The 24337-nt window shown below is 48.7% G+C and overlaps 1 protein-coding gene across 1 annotated transcript in view; it reads right to left on the minus strand.

Annotated features, from left to right (window-relative positions):
• The window catches only part of IL17RD (interleukin 17 receptor D), a 66037-nt gene that overhangs the window by 12485 nt on the left and 29215 nt on the right, over nucleotides 1-24337 (minus strand). Inside the window, exons 2-7 of the mRNA XM_070390814.1 lie at nucleotides 13512-13569; nucleotides 9259-9384; nucleotides 4585-4703; nucleotides 3959-4079; nucleotides 636-680; nucleotides 396-547 (exon numbers count right to left, since the gene is read on the minus strand). Coding sequence (XP_070246915.1) covers nucleotides 396-547; nucleotides 636-680; nucleotides 3959-4079; nucleotides 4585-4703; nucleotides 9259-9384; nucleotides 13512-13569 — 621 coding nt within the window. The remainder of the gene's footprint in view (nucleotides 1-395; nucleotides 548-635; nucleotides 681-3958; nucleotides 4080-4584; nucleotides 4704-9258; nucleotides 9385-13511; nucleotides 13570-24337) is intronic.

Below are 24337 nucleotides of genomic sequence, written 5' to 3' on the forward strand. Positions count from 1 at the left end.
CCTCAGCTTCCCCATCTGTACGGTGGGGATGACAGCAGCCTCTTTCACAGGGTGGTAAGGTTTCCATGAGCATAAAGCTTGGTGGTTGCCACACAGAGAGCACCTGATTAATATCTGAAATACAGAACAAACTAGAAATGCTTCATTACTTTGGTTCCTTGGTAAAATCCTTACCAGGCTCCATCACCACCGGGATAGCTGGGGTGCAGGTAACTGGGGAGTGAGGGATGACGGCAAAATGGTCTGCGACATACCCAGTGATAATATCCTGGAATATCTACCAACTGCTGAGAGTCAGCAACACCCAGTGCTCATGCTGAACCATCCAAATTCCAGGGGCTCGGGGGTCACCTTTAAAACACAGAGTGTTCCTTTATGTACACCTAGTGGCCCACCTGTTTACAGGTCTTTCGCTTGAAGGGTCCCTCGTGCTTGAGTTTGTAATGAAGAGAGAAGAAACGGAAGCCAAAGGTGTGTGGCGCGTGGTTGAAGGTCACCTGCATATCCGAACCGTGCTGGGTGATATTCAGGTTCCGAGGCTTCCAGACTGGGAGGAGAAAGGACCCAAGTGAGCACCCCTAGGCCACAAGACACCACCGGGGTGGCAACACGTTGACAAGAACAGCTATACTTACAGGGTTTGCAGGCCAGGTTGTCCGGCTGTAACAACAGGTCACAGGCTGTTAACAGAGATAATATTTTTGGTTATAGGACAGTTTGACATTTTTCTTGCCCAACAATTCAATAAATATAAATAGGTGGCACTGGGTGCTGCTGGGAAGAGTATTAAATACATCAATTTCACACTGATTTTCAGTGCAGTTCAGCTGTATCTTACAAAACTTAAAGTATACAATATAAAAATATTAATGCAGTTCACTTTATGCCAAACAAATGAAAATAGTACAAAGTCACCCAGATTTTAAAAGCTTGCCAAGCGTTACGTAGTTTCAAGGCCAGCAGCCAAGGGCAGCAGGAGTGTTCATGCTGCTGCCACATGGAGCCTGCTTTTGCTGTAAACAGAAATGATGCTGGCCCTGGCCCTCTGTGGAGGTGTTTGGGCACAGGAGATCGAAGTGAGCCTGTTAACTGTCTCAGGCTATCTTAACCTTCACTAGCATTCTAATTTAAAATCCTTTTGACTGAGTCTAAAAGTGACATCAGGCATTTACTAAGGAGTAGTAGCATCCATGCTGAAAACCAGGCATCAAAGCCAATACTTTGAAACGATTTCAATGCAATAAAAACACAGTGAGAGAGGCCAAACAGCTAGTTCAATATGCCATGTTGCTAACCCAGGGAGAACCCTCTGGAAAAGGTCGATAAAATTCCAAGAAAACCAAAGGCAGCCTCAAGGTCACTGTACTGAAATAGAGAGAAACACATCTCCTGCCTCCACCTCAGATCCAAATAGACACACTAATTCCAATGGGAACAATTAATCTTAAATTATGCCAAGTTTGCCCAGCTGGTGTGGCTCAGTGGTTGACTGAGCCATGCACCAGGTCACCGGTTCAATTCCTCATCAGGGCACATGCCCAGGTTGTGGGCTCGATTCCCAGTGGGGAGGTTGGGCGGGGGAGGGGTGAGAAGGCAGCTAGTCAATGTTTCTCTCTCATCAATGTTTCTATCTCTCTATCCCTCTCCCTTCCTCTCTGAAATCAATAAAAATCATACTTGCCTGGACAGCGTGGCTCAGTGGTTGAGCGTCAACCTATAAACGAGGAGGTCATGGTTCAATTCCCAGTCAGGGCACATGCCCAGGTATGGGCTTGATCCCCAGTGTGGGGCATACAGGAGGCAGCCAATCAATGATTCTCTCATCATTGATGTTTCAATCTCTTTCTCCCTCTCTCTTCCTCTCTCTGAAATCAATAAAAATATATTTTAAAAAATTATGCTAGGTTTGATTTAGGGAAGTTTTCATGAACACATGCTTTGGATCCTCCCTCTGGTTGTTATGTATGAGGTATCAAGAAATATTGTTAGGTGCTAATGGTCTTTTCCCAATGGAATCTTATTTAATTAAGAAAATGAGCCTGGTGGGTGTGGCTCAGTGGTTGAGTATTGACCTATGAATCGGTTGTGGTTTGATTCCCAGTCAGGGCACATGCCTGGGTTACGGCTTGATCGCCATCAATGATTCTCTCTCATCTTTGATGTTTCTCTCTCTCTCTCACTCTCCCTTCCTCTGTGAAATCAATAAAAAAAAATGTTTTTAAAAAAGAAAATGAGGCCAATTATTATAAAATAGAGGCCCAGTGCACAAATTCGTGCACGGGTGGGGTCCCTCGGCCTGGCCGGCATTCGAGGCCTATTGGGGGCTGGCCGGCGGAGGTGGGACCCCAGGACGTTGGCTGGCCGGCCCCCCAATTGGGGCCTATTGGGGGGATTGGCCGGCAGGGGTAGGCACCTCGTGGGAGGTTGGCCGGTGGGGGGGAGGGGCCGCAGGTTGGCTGGCGGGGGTGGGGGTGCAGGAGGTTGGCTGTGGGAGCACACTGACCACCAGGGGGCAGCTCCTGCATTGAGCTGGTGGTCAGTGCATGTCATAGCAACTGGTCAACCAGTGGTTCTGGTGGTTCGGTGGTAACAGTCGCTTAGGCTTTTAGATAGATAGATAGATAGATGATAGATAGATAGATAGGTAACTTTGCTGCATAGACTAGAAGAAAACGAAAGACTAGAAGAAAATAGCCAGAGTAAGAGTTCCGCAAAGGGAACACTGACGAAGACTGGAGTTGAGAGTAAAAGCACCACGGAGGAGGAAGGCGGCAACCAGGTCACACAGGAGGGCAGACAGAACAGCTGACAGGAAGGCAAGAGAGAACTGCTGCAGCCCTCAGGGGGCCTGTCACCAAAGCAGTGGTTCAGGGAGATAAAGAGACACCGTGTGCAGAGCAGCTGGAAGAGGAGGCCAGGAAGCAAAGAGAGCCAGCATGGTTAGCGCTGGAGAGCGTGGGTCTGAAAGTCAGACTTCTGGGGTTCCAGCTCCAGAAAGCCCTTTGACCTCTCTGTGAGTGAGCCACATCTCATTACTGAGACAGTAAGATTAAATTCTGCCGAAACCGGTTTGGCTCAGTGGATAGAGCGTCGGCCTGTGGACTGAAGGGTCCCGGGTTCGATTCTGGTCAAGGGCATGTGCCTGGGTTGCGGGCACATCCCCAGTGGGAGATGTGCAGGAGGCAGCTGATCGATGTTTCTCTCTCATCGATGTTTCTAACTCTCTATCTCTCTCCCTTCCTCTCTGTAGAAAATCAATAAAATACATTAAAAAAAAAAGATTAAATTCTTTGCAAGGTTGTCACAGGGTAAGCTGGGTTAATATTTGGAAAGCATTTAGAGCAGGGCCTAGCACACAGATGCTAAATAAATAAGTAGAAAAAATAAATTTCCAGGAAGAGGTGATCTCAGGAACATTGCTTAATTTTCTTAATCTAACCCTGAAAACGACAGGTAATCACTCACCGGGGCCACCCTCCTGATGACAAAAGATGAAATCATTTCATGCTTTACCCCAAAACCAACTTACACTTCTTATTCCTGTTTTTTTATTGATTTCAGAGAGTAAGGGAAAGGGAAAAAGAGATAGAAATAGAAACATCAATGATGGAGAGAAGAATCATTGATCAGCTGCCTCCTGCAGCCCCGCACTGAGGATTGAGCCCACAACCCAGGCATGTGCCCTGACCAGGAATTGAACCCTGACCTCCTGGTTCATAGGTCAAGGTTCAACCACCAAGCCACGCCAGCTGGGCTTATTCCTAATTTTTTAATCAAATAGTTTTAATACTAGCAGCATCCTGGGCCAACCTTTAATTCTAAAAGTTGCTTTTCTGGATGCTTTTCTCTGCACCATGCTGGTTTCAGACCAGTATTTGGTGGGTTCTTAAACACATATCTGTTGAAAATGAAAAGCAGAAGTGTCACCATGGGAACCAGGCAGGAAGACCAAACTCACCTCGGGTTCTGAAAAAGAAAGGGTGATAATTGCTTTCGTTTTTAATGGAAGGAAAAGGGACAATCTTTACAAAGTAATCCGTCTCAAACTTCATATTCAGGAAAGGTTGAGATTCCATTCCCTGAAAGGGAACAAAAACACACATGACGTCATGGAGAGATGACCCACCCTCCACCTGCCCGAGAGAGCTCGGTCCTCCCGTTCAGTCACCGGACACACCAGAGCTGGGGACGGGTCCCAGGGAAGGAGGAAGTCAGGGCTGTATTTTCTGGATCCAGTTTAGGTTTGGATCCCTCACCAAAAATGAGGATCAACAATGCCGTCTGTTGTTTGGCAAGGAAGCCAGAGCTTTTAACTCTGAACTTCGAAGGCGGTGGGGAGGCGCCCATAGACACTCCGGGACGGCTGTCCAGCGCGTAACCCGAGAGACGTGTTTACCAGCAGAGGTGCTGGAGGCTGCTCGGGGAGTGTGCAGCCGGCTGGCAGTGTTGCCCGCCATTGTCGCCCACCTGGGCAGGTGGGGCGGCCCCCACAGCCCCTCCTTCTCCAGTTTCACAGACTCTGAATAGCCCATTCAGACCCCCGGAACAATGGTCTTCAGGAGCACATTCCCGCGTGCGACTCACAGTTCTTTTGAAGCTACTGTTGAGCTGCTTCGGGTCCTTGAGAATCAGTTGCTGGCACTGTCTGCCCTCCGACTTCAGCTCCTCCAGGATTACCCGAAATCCTTTCAGGAATTCGATGCCTAAGCAAAGCAGAATGCTTCTGTTAAAGGTGGACCTACTTGCTTTTGAACACACTTTCCTTCCTCCAAGATTATTGTCCTGTCCGCCTACACAGCAGTGAAAGGAATTCGTACTGTGGCCAGCACATCTGAGCTTACAGAAAGGAAGCACACACTCTGCATCCGTCCGGGACAGGCCAGGTGACTTTCCCTGCCACGCCGTAACTATTCATTAACCTCCAGTCCAGCCAGCCAGGTCACAACTGCCCACTGCCTCTGTGACCGTAGGGTTCAAATACTTAGACTCAAGTGACAATTGGTCATAAAACGCCTGCAGTGGAATACATAATTCCTAGGTCATTAGCCAGGGTGTATTCAACTGATAAATCACCGGGCTGACTAGGGACTCTCCCCAAACTATGTTTCCACATTAAACTGTAGTCCTGTATTTGCTGGCATGTTTCAATGAGCAACATACAAAATTCCCAACAAAAGTGTGTGTCTGCACCCAAGGGGTTCCTAGGCTTGAGATTAAATAGACGGCGAGAATGCCAGTGGGATTTACAAAGCGCTTCTTGCTCTAATCTTGCCTGAAAGGCAGACACCCAAGAGCTGCCCAGTGTGTGCAGCACAGAGGCCCCAGACGCCCACAGCGCCGCTGAAAGGCACCGGCCCAGCCTCCCGCCACCTGAGCTTCCCCCGCTACACGTCGGACTAGATGCTTTCAAAAGGATTAAGCTCTGATGTCCACAAGAGCCAGCACCGGGCTCTGTATCCCATGGAGACTGGAGGAGTCCAACTGCAGCTGGAGGTCCCCCCGGCCGGCCTCAATTGGCACGATATCGATTTCGCATTCTTTCTGCACACTAGACAAGGAGAGTTCCAACCCTTCCCCTCCCAGGGCCAAAGTAATTACACAGGATGCAATTAACCAGGTGGGAAAATGATGGATGGCAAAGGCCAGGGAAATCTTTTTCTCTTTCAAATAGGTTCTCCAATCCTGTAACTTTTTGATTAAAAGCACATATTTTATGGTGGGCCGGGCAAAGGAGCGACAGGTAGAGCTTCCTGTTTTAGGGAGTCTGCACATAGTGTGTGCAGGTAGAAACTGTTGTATTTCAAGTACAAAGCTTCCTGTGGGGGTGATACCCAGCTGACAGGCAGCCCAAGGTTCAAACATACTGACAAGATCCGGCAATTATTCAGTAGAATTCAGGGGTCCTCAAACTTTTTAAACAGGGGGCCAGTTCACTGTCCCTCAGACCATTGGAGGGCTGGACTATAGTTTAAAAAAAAACTATGAACAAATTCCTATGCACACAGCGGCGGCAAAAACACCCGGCGGGCCGGATAAACGTTTTCGGCGGGCCGCATGTGGCCCGTGGGCTGTGGTTTGAGGACCCCTGCAGTAGATCTCACGGAACTTGACTTTTTCGATTCCTCCTCCTCAGAATTTTTTTTTAATTTTTATTGATTTCAGAGAGGAAGGAGGAAAAGAGATAGAAACATCGATGATGAGAGAGAATCATTGATTGGCTTCCTCCTTGCTCGTCCCACCCCCAACTGGGGATCGAGCCCGCAAGCCAGGCATATGCTCTGACCAGGAACCAAACCTTGACCTCCAGGTCCATGCCAGCCATGCCTCCCCAAAATTGTTTTTAACGAATTCTTATAATTTATATTAAGATTTAATTCATGCAATGCCCCGTAGAACTACTACTTTAACAAAAGCCTGGTAATGAATATGATTAAAGAGCATACATGTCACAATTATATAAAAATTAATGTAACTAATTACATTAATGTACAGGGTGGGAGTGGGTGGTTCTAGTCCTTAGTATTATTATTAAATTGATTTTAGAGAGAGGGGAAGAGGTAGAGAGAGAAAGAGCAAGAAACATCGATGTGAGAAAGAAACATCAATTGGCTGCCTACCGTACGTGCCGCAACCAGGGATCGAACCTGCAACCTAGGTATGTGTCTCGACTGGGAATTGAACCCACAACCCTTTGGTGCACAGGTCGATGCCCTAACCAACTAAGCCACACTGGCCAGGGCTCTAGTCCTTATTTTTAAAAGACCTGCCAAGTCTGAGAGGAGACAGCAAATGTAAATCTTAAATCACAGTAACACCTTTATCACAATTCTATTAGCATTTATATTATACTAGAGGTCTAGTACACGTGAGATTCATGCACGGGCAGGGGGAGGGGGTCCCCTCAGCCCGGCCTGCGCTCTCTCACAGTCTGGGACCTCTTGGGGGATGTCCAACGGATGGCTTAGGCCCGCTCCCCACAGTCAGAAATCCTTAGTGCTGCCATGGGTGCAGGCAGCCGTGGGCCTGGCTCAGGGCTTCTGGCCGAACGGCACTCCCCCTATGGGAGTACACTGACCACCAGGGGGCAGCTCCTGCGTTGAGCATCTGCCCCCTGGTGGTCAATGCGCATCATGGCAACTGGTTGTTCTGCCATTCGGTCAATTTGCATATTACCCTTTTATCATATAGAATTGTAGTTATATAATGTTTGGCAATTTTATAGGACAGCTTCCCTTACAGCAGTGGTTCTCAACCTTTTGGCCCTTTATTTATTTTTTTTTTTTAATATATTTTATTGATTTTTTACAGAGAAGAAGGGAGAGAGATAGAGAGTTAGAAACAACGATGAGAGAGAAACATCGATCAGCTGCCTCCTGCACATCTCCCACTGGGGATGTGCCCGCAACCAAGGTACATGCCCTTGACCGGAATCGAACCTGGGACCTTCCAGTCCGCAGGCCGACGCTCTATCCACTGAGCCAAACCGGTTTTGGCAACCTTTTGGCCCTTTAAATACAGTTCCTCATGTTGTGACCCAACCATAAAATTATTTTCGTTGCTACTTCATAACTGTACTGTTGCTACTGTTATGAATCGTAATGTAAATATCTGATATGCAGGATGGTCTTAGGCGACCCCTGTGAAAGGGTCATTCGACCACCAAAGGGGTCGCGACCCACAGGTTGAGAACCGCTGCCTTACAGGAACTTTTTACCCCTTCCCATTACTTAAGTCATTAAATCCTCCTAACAACCATAGATAAAAGGTATTATTATCCCCATTTTATTGATGAAGAAACCGAGGTATAGAGACACTAAATGACTTGTCCAGGGTCACATAGGAAATTAAATGGCAGAGGTAGGACTCAAACCCAGAATACTCTTAACCCATATGTTTTTCTGGCTCCCAAAGAGCTTCCTTGACAGGACCTCACAGAAAGATAGGACCTGTCCAGCCCCCCGACTCCCATCCCCCCTCCCCCCCCAGCCAAGTCATCATGCAGGTCAACTACAACCTTCTGCCACACTGTGCCACATTCTGGTTTCCTACCACCAACTCACATCTCTTCCTTTCATCCTAAAGAGGGAGCCTGCAACTCATCAGGCCAACCCCTTAGCCATTTAGCCTTACATGGAGCGACCACTTCCCTTTTATCCACAGAGAACGTTTGTACCTTTAAATGTTAAGATAATGTTATTTTTGGAAACCCAGTGGGTTCAGACCCAGCAGTATTGACATGGATAAGTGAGTCAGGCCCACCGGTCTGACTCATCCTCCCTCTCCCTGCACTCACCTCTCCTGCAATCTGGTTCTTCTGAGATTTATCCCATTCAGATTTTAAAATTCAGACTTTATTTTTCCCTTGGCCAGATTTTTTTTAATATTAAGGTTGGGTAGCAATGCCAAAAGACCAGGTTCTGATGATGATAACAACAACCACAATTTTGTAAGAACTCTCTCTGAAAAATGGACTGTATGTGTGTCTCAAATTCTTACAACAAACCAAGGGGCAGTCATCTGCCCTTCACAGATGGGGAAGCTGGGGCTCAGTGAGGGCTGAAGGCTTCTTCTGATTCTGGGTTCAGACCCAGGCCAACTTCAAGAAATGGACCCTTCCAAGCCCCACAGTCAACTACACCATCCTCTCCTGTGTACCATCAATTCATGAACGAGGACAAGCAGTGTGGCCCTAACCTGAGTCTGGCCAGATAATGTGGGTTTGCTTTTCCTCTTCCTTTCTTTCAGTTTGGCTTCTCTGGGCCACACGGTTTAAATAAAAATTCAATTCGTTGCCAACATTTAAAAATTGTTGGTTTCATGGTTTCTCATGAAAGCTGGGATTTTCCTGAAAACTCACAAAATGTGCCAAAGCTGGGCCTGCACACATCTGCGAGGCTAGAGACCATTAATGCCGGATGCCAAAGGCTTCACGTCCTTGGATGGGCCACCCATCCTCCCACTGCGGCTGAGACACTGAGGCCAAGCAAGGCCTGTGCCATTTATCACTCACATACTAGCATGTTTCACACCCACATCTCTCTCATTCACAGCCAAGGGAATAAAAGAGGAGCCACAGGGCACAGCATCGAGCCGTGAACATGCCCAGCATAAAAGTAGGAGGTGTGTCCGTGCCCAAGACAACCAGAGCTACTCTCATGTCAAGACCTGCCTGGCCCCCAGAGGCCGTGAGGTCTGGGCCCCTTGCACTGGGCACTACCCACCCAGGCCACCTCGGTGGACTCCACTCTGACCACTTACCAAGGGCCCCTGGGGACCAAAGAATGGTGACTGCCACTTGGTCGTGGCAGGCGTACTGGCTGATGGTGATGTTCTGGGCATCGGCAATCACGTGCTTCCCCACTGGATTCAAGTATGTGGTACAGTCTAGAGAGTTGGGAGAATAAGAACAGTCACGTTTAGAAGTTTTTATTTCCAAGTTCATCTTCTCAAATTACAGAAAGCATGTCTGCAGGTGGCCAAATCCATTCTGTGTGCCTCAGAAGCCCAAATGCGAGATCAAAGGTTGACTGTTTGCAAAAGTATAAGGTGCTGCAGTGAGATTTATTTATAGCACCACCCCCACACCCACCCTACCCCTTGAATTAAATCCCAGGACAATGGTTAGAAGTATCCTTTGTGGGCTAGAGTTTGTGTGTGTGTGGCATCAACTTTTTTACTATTTTGAAATTTTACCCAAATCAATCATTATTTACATTCATTCTATCAGTTTTCAGCATTAGAGAGTGATTTGAAACAAAACAATGATTGAATAATTGGGTTTGCTTGTTTTCAGAAGAAACCTCGAGGGCACGGTATCTGAGGGAAAAGGAAATAAAATGAGGATGTGAATCCATGGGAGAGTGAAGACTTAACCAATTAGAAGCTGCAAAAGATACTGACTGACTTAGTGATAGGCCAAGCACCTCCCCATGTTCACCAGCATCGGCAAAGCTGAAACTTGTGTTCCCACACACCAGGTGTCAACAAAGGCACCACACACCCACCAGACCCAGAGTCCATGCTGCTGGAAAACAAAAACCCCTTGGATTTTGTCTGAGGCCCTCGTTCATGCCACCTGCGAATGCAGCCACGACCGCGGGAGCAGCTGTGCCACCTGGTTTTGCTAAATACACCTCAGAGTCTGCAAGATCCTGAAAGCTGCCAGCAGCTTCCAGCCAGACGGCGGGCTGGGACTTCTGAGAACGGCCGCAGGCCCTTCTGGCCACTCATTTGGGGAGAGCCACCAGTCATCCCTGGCATCACCACGTCATATTCTTATGCTGCTTCATCTCCGTTCCCTTCTCGATGGTTAAGCTTGAAAACCTCTGCTGCAGCAGGTCTTCAATCCCATCAACTCGAGGTCGGACCGTTTTCCTTTGCCGCGAAGCTTCCACGGGTGTTTTCTAAGAAGCTCACCGAGTCTGCTGTACTCCCCGTCTCACCACCCCACAAAACCAGACCGCACAATTGCCATATTCGGGACTAAAAATGTTCACTGGATATTTAAAGATTAAGAGACAATATTAGAAAGACATGAACATCACCCAGACGTCCCACCACACAGAAGTAACTGCTAACCTCTAATGGGCAACCTCCTAAGCTCTGAACGTGCATGTGGTCTTCCTCCTTTTAAAATGTTCTTGTTAAAGTACAACACGCTCACCAAAACACAGAGCTCCATTTTACAGCTCCACCCTCCACACTGCTTTGTGTCCTGCTTTCTTGCCTGACCACATCGTGTTCTCCCATCTGCTTCAAAAAAGACCCTCCCACATTCCAATATTACTTCTTCTGAAAAGATGCTAATCATCGATAAAACTGAATTCTACTTCTGATGAACATTCACTCTCAAAGCATTCAACATGTGTTCTCTGGGTGCGGGAGAGAATTTTACAATAGGGAAAAAAGTTAAACATCTGGTGCCACATCCTCATTACACAAATGAGGAAACTGCATCTAGAGAGGTCCGGTGGGTGGCACAGGATTCACTGCTGACCAGCCCAGGGCCAGGGCAGAAAGCAGCCTTGGATGCTCATGCAGGACTCCTGCCATTCCATCCTCAACACAGAGCTTATTACTCGAATGAGTTCTAAATCAGAAGTATTCAGCCTGCAAAGATCCTGGCTGGGCCCAGCTTTCCAGTATAAGACACGGCAAGATCCCCTCACACCTGCAAAGTTCAAACATTTTCAGTTATTGAGGTCAATAATGAAAGAGAAACCTTTGACTTCAACAGCTTTAGGAAAAGATGGGTGAACAAGAGAAAATCATGGTTGTTTTCTTTGTCCAACCCTAATGCCAAAATTAGCACTCTCCTGCTCTCTGTAAATACAATTATGCAAATAAAAAGTCTAAGAATTAAAAAAAATGTATTACAACCTTACTCAAGCATTTCCCCCCCTCAGAGCCTGAAGAAAACTAGAAATGCAACGTGAAAGGAGGCAAGGAGACCGGTGACATTTGGTTATGATTTAATGGCAAGGTATTTTCTTTCTTTATAACATCAAATGGCAAAAGAAGAGAAAAATAAGATTTTGTGGTTTAATACTTTTGGTGAAAACTTGGTAATTGGTTTTTAGCTATTTCAAACAGAACTAGCAACCAGTCAACTAAGCAATAACAGGAACTTTCTTATGGACGAGAGAAATATATTTCTCAATGGAAAACAATAACTGTACTTTACACAGCCTGGATCCAATTATTAGCAACTCTAATGTTTTGGATTTTGGTTACAAAAAAAATTATGCCCAAATGACATTTTGCCAAAATGCAACTGAACTTTAGATGTCTCAGGAGTCAATTCCAGTTGTGGATTAAAGTCTAATTAAATGCTGCAAAATCAGAAAGAAAATAAGAGATATGCACTGGCACATGGGCCAAATATCTAGTCCCATGAAGAAAACAATAAGATTCTTTTAAGTTTCACAGGTACAGATCCTCTTTCACAAATCCCCCTATTAAATGAGAGATGCAAATACTTGTTTGCAGCTGACCGGAAAATTCTGAACTTTTGAATGTAATACAAGATCTGCCAGGACCAAGAACACTGACTAGAAATTAACTTTCTAACTCAAAGAAAGATCCCTTACACATGTCTTTACTTAGCTGAATTAAGTATCACGGACTCACAAATCCTTCATTAGAATCACAACGTGTACCAAGAACATGCACACACTGCGGACGTGAAATGACTGTTTCACCTGGAAGTCCTCACTGGTTAACTTAAAGACCCAGGTGGGCAACTGCGGGCATGCATTCGACATACGTACTTGTATCTCAAAATTGTTAGACTGTATACACCCCCTGGTGATCATTCCAGAGGCCCCGTGTGTCCTTCACTCCTCACTTATTACATGGACTCTCATAACCCTCCCCCGAGAGATGAATCAAAGGGCAGGGTCACTGAATACGAGTCAAGCTCCTTCTGTCATTTTTACCTGTAAATTACGGCTCAGGAGGCTAAAATGCTCACAGTTGTATATAATTACCTTCGTGGGCATGAAAGCCCAAGAAGAGGCTATATCTGCTTAGTCAGAAAAAGCACCCCCACCTTGCCCTTAGGAAACACTTTGGCCAGAAAAAGTCACGTAGCCTTGAGAGAAGGGGCCCAAAAGGTGCCTGTGAAGTAACTTCTAATATTAACAGATGTCAATTACCGAGTGCAGGCCAGCTACTGGCGAGCGGTTGCTTTGTTTAAGCCTCAGATGATGCTGAGGAACACCTTAGGTTGGTTTGTTTACTTTTGTACTTTACATGCATTAAACTACTACACTCATATGCCAAAAAACCCCCACAAAATTACACTAAGGAAGAAATTTTTTTAATTAATCTTTGTTTGATCATGAGAAAACTGATGGTTGGAGAAGTCCAATCGCCTGATTTGCTCAGTGGGGAACCAGGGTTGGAACCCAGGCCTAAGTCAGAGGCGGCAGCCAACCGAAGGCCCGTGCGCCAATCTGGAACAGACGCACTTGGCCCACTCTGTGTGTCTGAAAACTTTTAAATAAATGCCAGTATTAAAAAATGTTCATAAAAACATGCAAATCTCCCACTCTTCTTGGAAATCACTTCTGGCTATCCTCAGGGGGAATTCCTCAAGGCCACAGCGGCTGGCACGGGGAGCCAGTGCCCTCTGAGGGGACAGTGCCATCTGTGCCACAGCCCCTACCACTCCCAGCATCCTGCACCGGGCAGCCCTGCTCACATGTCCCCTGCGGGACCCTACAGGCAGCTGCCTTTGTTCTTAAGGACACGGCCACATCCTCGGGCAATCAGGGGAGGCCTCCATACACAGCTTCTCCAAACACCACGGAGGACTAGGATGCTTGAGCCGTCCCAAAGTCCTGAGTGGCTTAGTTGAGACTGAGCTGCTTTTGCTCTGCTGACAAACCTGAGCGGGTTCAAAAGATTCCTTAACCTCAGGCCCTGCAGGGTCCTTGATTAAGTGCGACCGTGTAAGCCTCAGATCACTCACGGGGCTCCATTCTTCAGAGGTCAAGCCAGTTACTTACTGTCATATCTGAAGGTGATGTTGTGCAGCCCACTGTTTCTGCTGGCCGGCCCCACTCCCTGCGGGAAAACAAGAAAACATGATGAGGAGGGAAGCCAATTTGCTTTTCCGGCACCGATCCCCATGGAGTCAAAACGCACACATGACCACAGAGACCCGGGGTCATGCCCGTCCTCACTCTTTCCCAGCACCAGGCCCCTCTGGCTGCCCAACGCCCTCCAGCCCAGGAGATTCCGAACTGTGGGCCGTGGGGACCATGAGCATTCACTTCCCCTAAGACAATAGGAGCAGGCTGTTCTCCGTTTGAGGCTTAAATAATAATTCATTAACAGTAAAACTGGGAGAGACACGAGTTGCCAGCTGGAGCCCTCCCAGTTGGTTATAAAGCACTGATTGGTTATAAAGTCACCTACCAGACACTCGTCCAAAAGCTCTATTAAGCCACGACAGATAGGCAATTCCTCAAGTCTAAGGAAACAGGTTTCTCATTCCAAGACCAGGAATGAGTGTGGGAACAAGCTGTTACTTTTAATGAGAAAATTCTTTTCTGCATCCATACCTTTGCTTGGAATATATAGGGTGGGTTATAAAAGAATAAGAAAAAAGACTTTAAAAGGTCTAACTCTAACTCTTGGTGATGTGGCTGTTGGCCATCTGCACTCTTAGCAGCAGGGATAACAACTCCACCAGACTTCCCACTTTAATTACAGCATCCGCAGAGGGAGCCCCGGAATCCTCCCGCCGCCCCGCCTCCCCCTAACCCACCACTTATCCACCATGGGAAAGAGGAGCTACAGCTCTGCCGACTCTGGCCTAACCGTTTCTGTAATGATCTGCAAATGTGCCACTCAGGCATTAACTACAGAATTCTCCCAAACATGTTAATGCTGAGATGCTAAGTGATGGGAAAATATTTGCCTCACACAGCTGAAGTTTCCACTCCATAAGAGGGCTGTGGGGAAGACCATATGCTGGCAGCCCGGTATTTAATGGGCGATTGTTACACCAAGACACAAAGTGCAGAACACTTCTGGTGGAGCCCAGGGTCTCCGACCGCAGCCCCAGCACAGGCATATGCTACAGGCATGCTCACTCCGCTTACCCCAAAGCCAGGCACGCCCGCTGAAACTATATCCCTGAGCTCAGATAAACGTGGACCCTGGGAAAGCACAGCTGTGCAGAAAGGGACAGACGGACACACACACACACACACACACACACACACACACACCCCGTTCCAATTAAAATGAGGAGTGAGCAGTCACAGAAAATCTAAATCAACATGACGTACCAGCCCATGACCTCCTGGGGCTCCCCTTCTCCCTGTCACCCTCCTCCTCCAGCTTTCCTTTCCCATCCTCCCTTTCCCCCACAAACACAAGATCCCAGCATTTCTCACCTAGAACACTTTGGAAAGTGCGGTTACCTTATTAAAAGCCTAAACTCTGCCATCGCTGCTTAGAGATGAGGCCAGTCTGTGCAACTGGAGGACACCCAACTCCCAGACGGCCAAGACCAGAGATCAGGAGACAGCACCAGGCAGGAGGTCAGGAGACAAAGCCTGCCACAGCCCCTCGGTACTGCCCAAAAACGCAAACCATGGCCTTCTCCTCCCTTACATCCCGGACATGCTTCACTCACCATCTGTTAAGAGCTGGACACTATGCTAGGGCCAGTGGTGAGCAAAGCAGCCACTGCCCCTGCCCTCAGGAGCCAAGTAGCTCATTCTTCCAAAGAAGAGTGACTGGGTACGTGGATCACATGCAGGGCAAACAGGCAAATCTCATCACCCAGCCCTCCAAGAGCTCTCAGTGTCGATGGCATGCAAGATACATGTAGCAGGGGAAAGAGCCATAAAGAAGCACACAGTTTATGAAATACCACAGGCAGCGCCTCCGTAAGGGTGAACCAGGGATAGGACCCATACCGGGAGCTTAGAAGAGGGAAGGATAACTGAGCTAGAAAGGAGAGAAAAAGGCAGCGTCATGGGAGGGAAACAAAAATGCAATTTGGGGCCCACAGTACATTCCTTGGTCCTTCATCCTCCAGCTGATACCAAAGGCAAACCACGTCACTCCAGTGGGCCCAGTCTCCTCAACTGTTTTTTACAAAGAGGAGTTCGCATGGCACGACCAGTGTGGCTCAGTGCTTGAGTGTTAATCCAGAAACCAAGAAATCATGGTTCAATTCCCAGTCAGGGCACGTGCCTGGATTGTGGGCTCAATCCCCAGCAGGGGGGGGCGTGCAGGAGGCAGTTGATAGATGATGTTTATCTCTCATCGATGTTTCCATCTCTCTATCCCTCTCCCTTCCTCTCTCTTTAAAAACCAATAAAAACGTATTTTTTTTTTAAAAAAAAAAGGACAGTTTGCGTGACCTCCCCCGGGAAGGGGTATAAGGAGGACCTTGTGAAGCCATGCAGAGAAAACACTTTTCGAAAGGGAAACGCATCTGTTTAACAGCCTGCTCCACGGTGCATAAGACTCTGGTGACCAATCACCTTACTTGTAGGACTCGGTCAGCTTTTCATTCTTTTCTTGTCCCCCCTGTATTTCTATTGCAACACTGTTTTAACAGATCATTATTAGGCACTGGCAATGAGCAATGCATTGTGGGAAGGAGCCCAAGTGAGATGTGCTGTATTCTTCATTCGAGAACCTAAATCCCTCCAAATAAGGTCTCTGTGACAATGTGTGGAGCTGTTCCACGTGAACTGGCTGCATGTGGCATCCATTCACTACCCACTGAGCTTTCCACCTTGACCCTGATGGGCTGAGCACTTGGCCCTGAACTAGACTTGGGTCCTGCCTGACCTCAAGGGACTTTGGCCACCAGGGTGCTCTCCTCATGTGCAAATCTGCCCTCCTCCCTTTGCTCCCAGCCCACCACAGGCTTCCTGTGCCTCCTAAGCCATCCCTGACGTGTTGCTCCTCTCTATCTTCTTCCAAACCCCTCTGGGCACACAGCACTGCAGCTCAGCTCGTTCTCGGGCTCTTCCCTATTCCCAGAATGCCCTTCCTGCCCCCCAAACCCCGCTCCCCCGTGGGCTTCCCATCTCAGCCCAGCCGCTATCACACTATGTTCCCGATCATCAGTCAGCCGGTATGCTCACTTGATATGAGCACAGTAATTTCACTGCTGATGTAGATATAAAATGGTCATTCTAATTCCACAGGAAATCAGATGCCAGGAGGCCCTGTGGCCACCCAAGACGGGTTGTGGAGCTTGGAAGCAAGGACAACATCGCAGGTACCAGCTCTTGCGTGTGCTGTGAAGACCGTTCCCTCCCGCAAGTCACAGAGGGCCTGGCTTCTCAGGATATGCATCGGACGATGGTCCACCGGGCTGCCCTCAGCTCACACCCAAAACTCGCTTGCACTGCTCCAGAGCCCTTGGAAGCCTGAGAAACGGTGTGCCTAGCCAGCCCAGAGAGCCCGGCTGCTTTCTTCACACTTTGAGGGACACAGAATAACAGCACCCCCAAACATGCCCACACTGTAAGCCCACATTGAACCTGTAAGTGTTACTTTACGCAGCGAAAAGAACTACGTTACTAATTTTAAGGATCCCGGGTTGAGGAGCTTATTCTGGATTATTCAGGCGGGCTCAGGTAATCACCAGGGTCCTCATGAAAGGGAGGCAGGAAGGTCCGAGTCAGAAGGAGATGTGATCGTGGGAGCAGGAGGCAGAGACAGACAGACGCTGACCTAAAGATGCTATGCGGCTGGCTCTGAAGATGGAGGAAGGGGCTAATAAGCCAAGGAAGGCCTGCGGCTGCAGGTGTGCAGGAAAAGGTAGGCAGCGGTTCGCCTGGAGGCCCCAGGAGGAGTCAGCCCTGCAGCACCTGGGTTTCAGCCCCACAATGCTCCTTTTGGAATTCTGACTTCAAAACCTTTAAGAGGATGCATGTGTGCTGTGTAAGCCACTGAATGTGTGGTCATGTTTTACAGCAGCAATTCAAAGCTAATACACATAGAATTTCAGCTGCCATATGAATGAAATGGATTTCGATGTCACACACGCCATGAGCTGTCATTCTCCCCCTCCCACCCACACCCACAAGCAAACCCATCACTTGTCACTGCACTCTCTCCCACCCCGGCTGCAGGCCGACACGGAACACCGTCTGTCAGAGCTGCTGCCGAGAGGGTGCCATCCTAGATACAGGCTTCGGGGGCCAGAGGCTTGTCTGTGGCAGAAGAGTGGTGAACAGAATGGGCTTTGGGAGTTGCACAGATGTGTGTTCAAATCGGTGCAATTCTGCAGCGGCGTGACCCTGGGCGAGCTGCTGAACCTTCCTGGGCCTCCTTTCCCTGAGCTATGAAGTGTTTGACTACAACTTCCTGGAAAGGGTTGGTATGGGGGCTATGAGTGATGACACATATCCAGCGCTCTGCACAGCATCTGACACATCTTGAAATGGTTATGTCTCCATTCCTGCGAAGATTCCTGCCCTCATAAACATTGTGAAAGTATCCCCTCTCAGGGGACACACGAGGCAGCCGGGGGAATGCTCACAGGAAGTGGCATCTTCAGGGATGATCTGTCTCCAGCCCCAGACCTTAGCGGTATTGTGGGAAAAGAGGCAGGCGGACAGGTGGCAGAAAGCACTAACCATCAGGCAACCAATGTGTTCTGCTAATGGTCTTGGTGGGAACTGAGCGACACAGGGACTCCATCGCTGACAAGTGCTCAGAAGTGCTCAGATTGGACTGGATAGGGAGAGACTGAAGGCAAAAGGCAAAGTGACCAGAACAGCTCCCTATGCCCACCATTCCCCCCTCCCCGCCCCCATGCCTGCCCCACAGTCCCCGGCCTGGCACAGAGTCAGCCCTTGGTAAATATTAGTTTTCTGTCTGAATTAATGAATGCTTGATCGAGCCAGATAATGCGCACAGAGAACCCAGGAGCAGCAAGCTTGGTATGACAGGGTGATTTATGGGCTCAGAATCCAGGCCCACACTAAAAACACAGATAAGGCAACTTATAAAGCTGGTCAACAGCTTTGGAAGTTACTTCTTCAGGAAACCATTCCAAGCTTTTAGCTACTATACCCGTTTTGATATTTAATAAGCTGACAATTACTAATACTTGTTTGTTGCCTGTTACTGAAAAACTATAAATGCCAGCGCCTGCGGCCGCAGGGTGTCACAGCCTTAGTTCATTAACCACCCTGGTTTGCCGCACTCGCGGCAGTTTTTAATTTGCTCCAGTGGGAGCTAAAGAAGCAAGCCCCAGGTGCCTGGAGCTCTGCTACGAGCACTACGGGAACGGGAACATAATGGAGAAAACATCTTTTACTCAGGAAGGAGAGGGGGGGGAAAGGATAACCCGTAAGTGCTCTGAAGGAATAAAACTCAAAAGGCAAAAACCTACACCATGCTCCACCCATATGGCAGAAGCAAGACCTGGACACAGACAGCCACGGGCGGGATCCCACGGAGCAGCCAGCAGCACCTCCAGGGGCCACCAGGCGGCCAATTTCCTGAGCGGCCCTTGCAGATGCTGGGCCATTAAGACCCCAGCTTCCCAGACCTAGTAACCCACCCGGCTCCAAAACGGCTGAACTGCCATTTTGGAAAAGGTGCATTTTGAAAAGGTCTATGCTAAGTATAGCGCCCCCTATTCCAATGGAAGGCAGGCCAAACAGTGAGGCTTAACCAAGATGGCTGGCTCTCAAGCCAACAAAGGAACTTCCAGAAAGCTGGTAATGTTTTAGGGAACGGACTTCGGGTGAAATGTATAGAAAGACATTAGGAAGAGCTGAAGAGGATGGGTTTTTTACAGGTACACTAAGTAACTAATTAAAACTAAGGCCGGTTCTCTCTATTTTCCATAACAGTTTCCCCATCTTGGGTTTCCAGTGTGTCAAGGAGATTAAAAAGACAGACAGCTCTGTGAGGCTTAAAAAGAACAGCCTATGACCAGTGGACATGGTGAGGGCAAGAAGCAGACCATGGGGTCAATTTATTCCATGCAGGTTCAGATGGTTTCATAAACGAAGACAGATCCCACTTACTTCGGTTCAAACCTTTAACTTAAAAAAAAAAAAAAGTCAGCAAAGGCAGAGAAGCCCCAGGTGATGTAAGCCGAGGAGAATGCTGGCAAACCCAAAACACAAGGAAAATAAATCACGGAGCCAGCTTGCGCCTGGATCTATTCAAGATATTCGCTCCACATTCCGGGGAGCTGTTCTCCCTCACTCCCCATCTAGATGCAACCAGCTTCAGACATGAGGGTGCCAGCCAGCTGTCTGACTTGGGGAGGGGAGGTCTTGGATGTCTAGTGGGGAACACACAAGCTCTGGGGGAGCGCCGGTGGGTTCCCACCAGCAATTACCACGTCGGCCCCCAAAGACCCAGAGATCTTAAGCTAATTAGAGAGATTTGCTCAAGGAGGTAGGAAATCACTGCTCCACGGCATCGCCTGTGCACCAGACCAAAGCCGTAATCATGATTCATCTCTGACATGTTGCTAATCAGCACACACATGTTCCTAATTTCACGCTCCCCACAGGAAAGCTGAAGGGACAATTGTTTCTGAGCTCTAACATGGAGCCAACCGATGCCAAGTTACCATGTGTCCTGCTTATCAAACTGAGAGCTCCGGTCTTCAGCTGAGCTGCTAGCCCGCCCTCCTCCACCCCACCCCACCCCACCCCCACCCCGCCAGGAAGCCCATTCACTGACCCTAAAGATGTGTTCAGGCTTTTAGGAGTTGTTTCTCAGAGAGCAACTTTGCTCTCTTTTATTTTCCAGTTGAGATCTGATTGACATATAACATTGTGTAAGGTGAAGGCATGCAATACTTGATACATGTGTATATTACAATATGATAGCAACTCTTCTACACGGTGTTGGTCTAAATGGAATTTAATGTATTTTAAAATGCCCTCCCCTGCTCCAGGCTTTATGATTTTTGTATTGCTTTGCCATGGGAACATGCACATGAAGTTAAAGCAAGCAAGCAAGCGCGCGCGCGCACACACACACACACACGCTGACTTTTCCCCTGTGTGTAAAAACAAAACAAAGCTCTGCAGCCTCCTTGGTTTTCACGGAGCAAAAGCCCAGTGCTTTGTCCAATCAGTCTGTTAAGGATCTGGGCTGTGCGTCCTCCTGTGGCTGATCCTCACAAATGGACAGGATTGTTCCACTCTCCCAATCCTCAAAACGTTAAAAGCAAGCCATAAAACATGCCTCTGGACGGAGAGCCAGACCTTTCCCCTCCGCTGCACACGCCACGCCCATCCCACGCAAATGAGAACCGCATGTCAGAGAGCTGGCATCTAAAGGTAACAGGCAGCCATCTGCAGTTTCAAACGCACACAGACAACTCACGGACGGATTAGCCGGCTTTTCTGTAAATACTGGGTGGGAAGAGAACAACCAGCCATCCCAACACCCACCCTCCCGGGGAAAACAGCTCCCTGCTCCTCTCCCTTAGCCGTGGAAGGTCGTCACAAAGACTTCGCTCCAGAGGGCAAAACAGTGATTAACAATGGAGGAAAACTTAAAGCTATATGCATGCTTGTTATGCCTAAGCTCAGAGGAAATGTCCGGATCACAACAAAATTACTAATAAAGAGCCTTAGGACCACACAGAGTGTGCGCTGGGTTGTGCCGACTTCAAATACCGTTTCCGAGGCCCCGGGACGGAGTCTCCAGATACTGTATCACATCTGGAATTCTGCTTCTACAGCACAAACGCCTGCAGACATGGGGGATTGTGATGTTGCCATGGGGACCCGGCCTCCTCCAGCCAGGCAGGTCCCCAGCGCGCCCCACACATGTGCTTCCTTCAAGGTGGATTTCACGTATTTTGAAATTATGGAAGTCCGCCCTTTTAGGTTTTAGTGCTAATCGGAACATCACAGGCTACGCTAGAGAGCGAGGCGACCCCTTCTGTCAGCCTATTATTTCTGTCCACATGGTGGTCTTGTATAGAAAGGCCTCCTTAAAATAACAGTGGGAAGCAGCAAGTCAACATTAGGCCCCTTTTCAAAAGTTATTTGTGGCTCACCCCCCTTCCTCTAGGAGGGAGACAGGCTTCAAGGATCCTTTTTAAACTCTCTTGTTCCCCGGCTGCAGAAATCCAAGTGAATCCACCTGTGCACAAAGCGTCCCCCGACTGCCCGCAGGCGGGAGGGACCCCCGGTGCAGGCCCCTCGGTCTGGAAATGAGCCCGATGTCATCCCAACAGGGGTACAGCCAAGGCAGGGGGTGTGCACTTTTAATTGTTGATGACCCTGTTGTTGTGAAGGGGAAAGGGTTCCTAGAACCCATAGTTGAGCCCTGTGAGATATTCCTTATCCAGTTTCCCCAGCAGCGTCCCTTACACAATGGGGGGCATTTCCAGAGCGCCCCGAGGCCATTGGGGGCTTCACAGGCCCCAGGTCCAAAGCCACGTTTGGACATGAAGCATTCAGAGACCCCACTTAGTAACGAGGGGGGTGCATGTGGGCTCTCCTAGGCTGCAATCCCTCCAACAGACTCTTCCAGGTGCGAATCCAGATGCACACATCTGCAACGTAACTCCCCTCCGGTGCTGGCAGGAGCCCCCCATCACTCATCATCCTGCCAGAGTCCTACCTCCCTGAGACCCCGGCTCGAGCAAAAGAGTGATGAAGACCCTCATCACTTTCCCCCGGAGCATTCTCCACCGGTTCTGACTCAACTGTTCCAAGCCCAAGCAACAGCGACCCTTCCACTACGGACCTGCCTATCTGCAAGCTGTGTCCTTTCCCAGGAGAGAACTGGACTAGGCAGAGATTAAGTGACAGTCACCAAGCCCCTTGGGCCCCTGGAGAAGGCTGAGGCCTCAGGTTGTCAGCCCTGCCCTGGCTCAGTATGACCTTCTGCTTGAACCATTTCTATCTAGTCTCTTAGATACCACATCCCAAAATGTCCCTCTGCGATCCAGCCGGATTTGTGCATGTGTATCTATGTGTGTGCACAGCCACACAGAAGAAAGAAAGAAAAAAGAAAAGAAAAAAGCACCAGGAAGTCAGAGCTCCAGCTCCAGGTGTTAACACTTAGCGCATCCTGCCCAGCCCCCTCCAGCTTCAGGCTGGCCGCCTGGGAGCCGGACACAGCAATTAGGCCCTTCCCGGGCCGGGTGCCTTTGTCCCTTCACTAACATCATTAGTGTCTGACTTCCTGTGCACAACGGGGCCTCCCGGGGGGCAATCGCCGGCTGACCGGGGCAAGGCATTAGACTTCCTTTGTCAAAGACCCTCTAATGTTAACAAGCATGTGAACAAGCCTCTCCTCCCCCACGCCCACCTCACCTCTCCTCCAGCCCACCAAACACTCAGGGGCAATTCTCAACAGTCTTGGTTTTCCCAGACTCGTGGGAATCCGAGTTACTGGAGAAAACTATCAAGAATCCGAGTTAACTTCCTAGTCATTCCCCACCAGCATAAGCCACTCCCGAGTACTGAGTGCCGGCTGGTTACCAAGGCCACGTCACCTGTCCAGCATTTATGAGGGTGAAAATAAACAAAGGTGAAGGTGCTCGGACAACATCAGTCCCAGGCTGTGGGACACCCGGAGCCCATGAGCACTGGTGTCCCCTTCACATGTGCGCATGGGCTGAAGCGCAAGATCTAAGGGTGTGCTGAGGCCTGGGGATATCCCGAGACTTCTGCACACTGATCAGCTCTGAGAGTGGGAGCTGCAGTATATGCAACCCTGTCACCACTCCTCTGTCAGCAGGGCTGTCCCCACCAAGGTCACACTCACTGAAATCCTCTCATTCACCCTGCATCCCTCCCAACAGAGGGTCTCGGCTAACTGTTCATTCGGGGACACAGGTTCTTTTGAGAACTTGGTGAGAGCTGGGCTTGCACACAATATCTCAGGAGGCTTCGGGGCCGTGAACCCATCCAGGCCCCTCGCCCGGGGCCTGCCTTGTCAATAGCTGGGTAGCTTCACAGCAGGTTTGTAGAAAGACCTGAAGAGTGGGTTAGTGGTCCGAGGGAAACCCTGGCAATTAAAAACAAAATTCAAATGGCGGAGCGAGGTGGTTGGGAGTAAAATCTGTTTTAAATAAAAACTCTAGATTAATGACTCAACCGTAATCCTTTATAGGTCGTATTTGTTACAACTCAGTAATGAACATTTTGTTCAAGATGTTGGGACTCATGAGGGTTACAAAGCAGCTATATAAAAGGCAACTACTTCTGCTGTTAAGCACATGAATCCATTAAGAGAGGCAGGCTATCACTTTTCAGATCACAGGTGACAAATGTCATGCCTGCAGTCGGTTTCACTGAATCACGTTAAAAAATAAACAATGTGGCTAATTCTTATTCCTTTGTTCCCGTCCTAGAATGGGAAGGAACACAGAGTACCCAGAAGACGAGAGAACAGCTGCTCTTCCCACTCCTGTTCAATACCCTCTCTGCAGGCTACGGTGTTTGTGGTCCATACACAAAGCTGGGTTGGGTGTTGGATGCATTGTAAAAACATCTGCCTGCCCAAGAGCCACTACGGGATCATCGAAAACTCCAATTTTCCAAATGAATAGGCCTCGGCTTTGACTTCTCCAGACATTCCAAAACCCAGTTCCAGCTTCACAAATAAAATGTTGGTAGACAGAGAAAGGACATCATCGTTTGTCACGATGCCAAGTCCCCCACAAGTTTATTTTGATGAACCTCACAAGTTTCAAAGGGTAAATCGTCTCACTATTGGTTCTGATTTTTACCGTTTGCCAAACCGGTTTTAAAATAGCAGACAATCGGAAGGATCTATCCCAGCACTAATGATCCCTGCACCTTCAGGTCTCCCACTCCTCGGATGGAAGCCAGCAGTCTGCCCTTAA

The sequence above is a fragment of the Myotis yumanensis genome, unplaced genomic scaffold (assembly GCF_028538775.1).
Source record: "Myotis yumanensis isolate MYYU_CA2020_CCGP unplaced genomic scaffold, mMyoYum1.0.hap1 SCAF_14, whole genome shotgun sequence".
Taxonomy (NCBI): Eukaryota; Metazoa; Chordata; class Mammalia; order Chiroptera; family Vespertilionidae; genus Myotis; species Myotis yumanensis.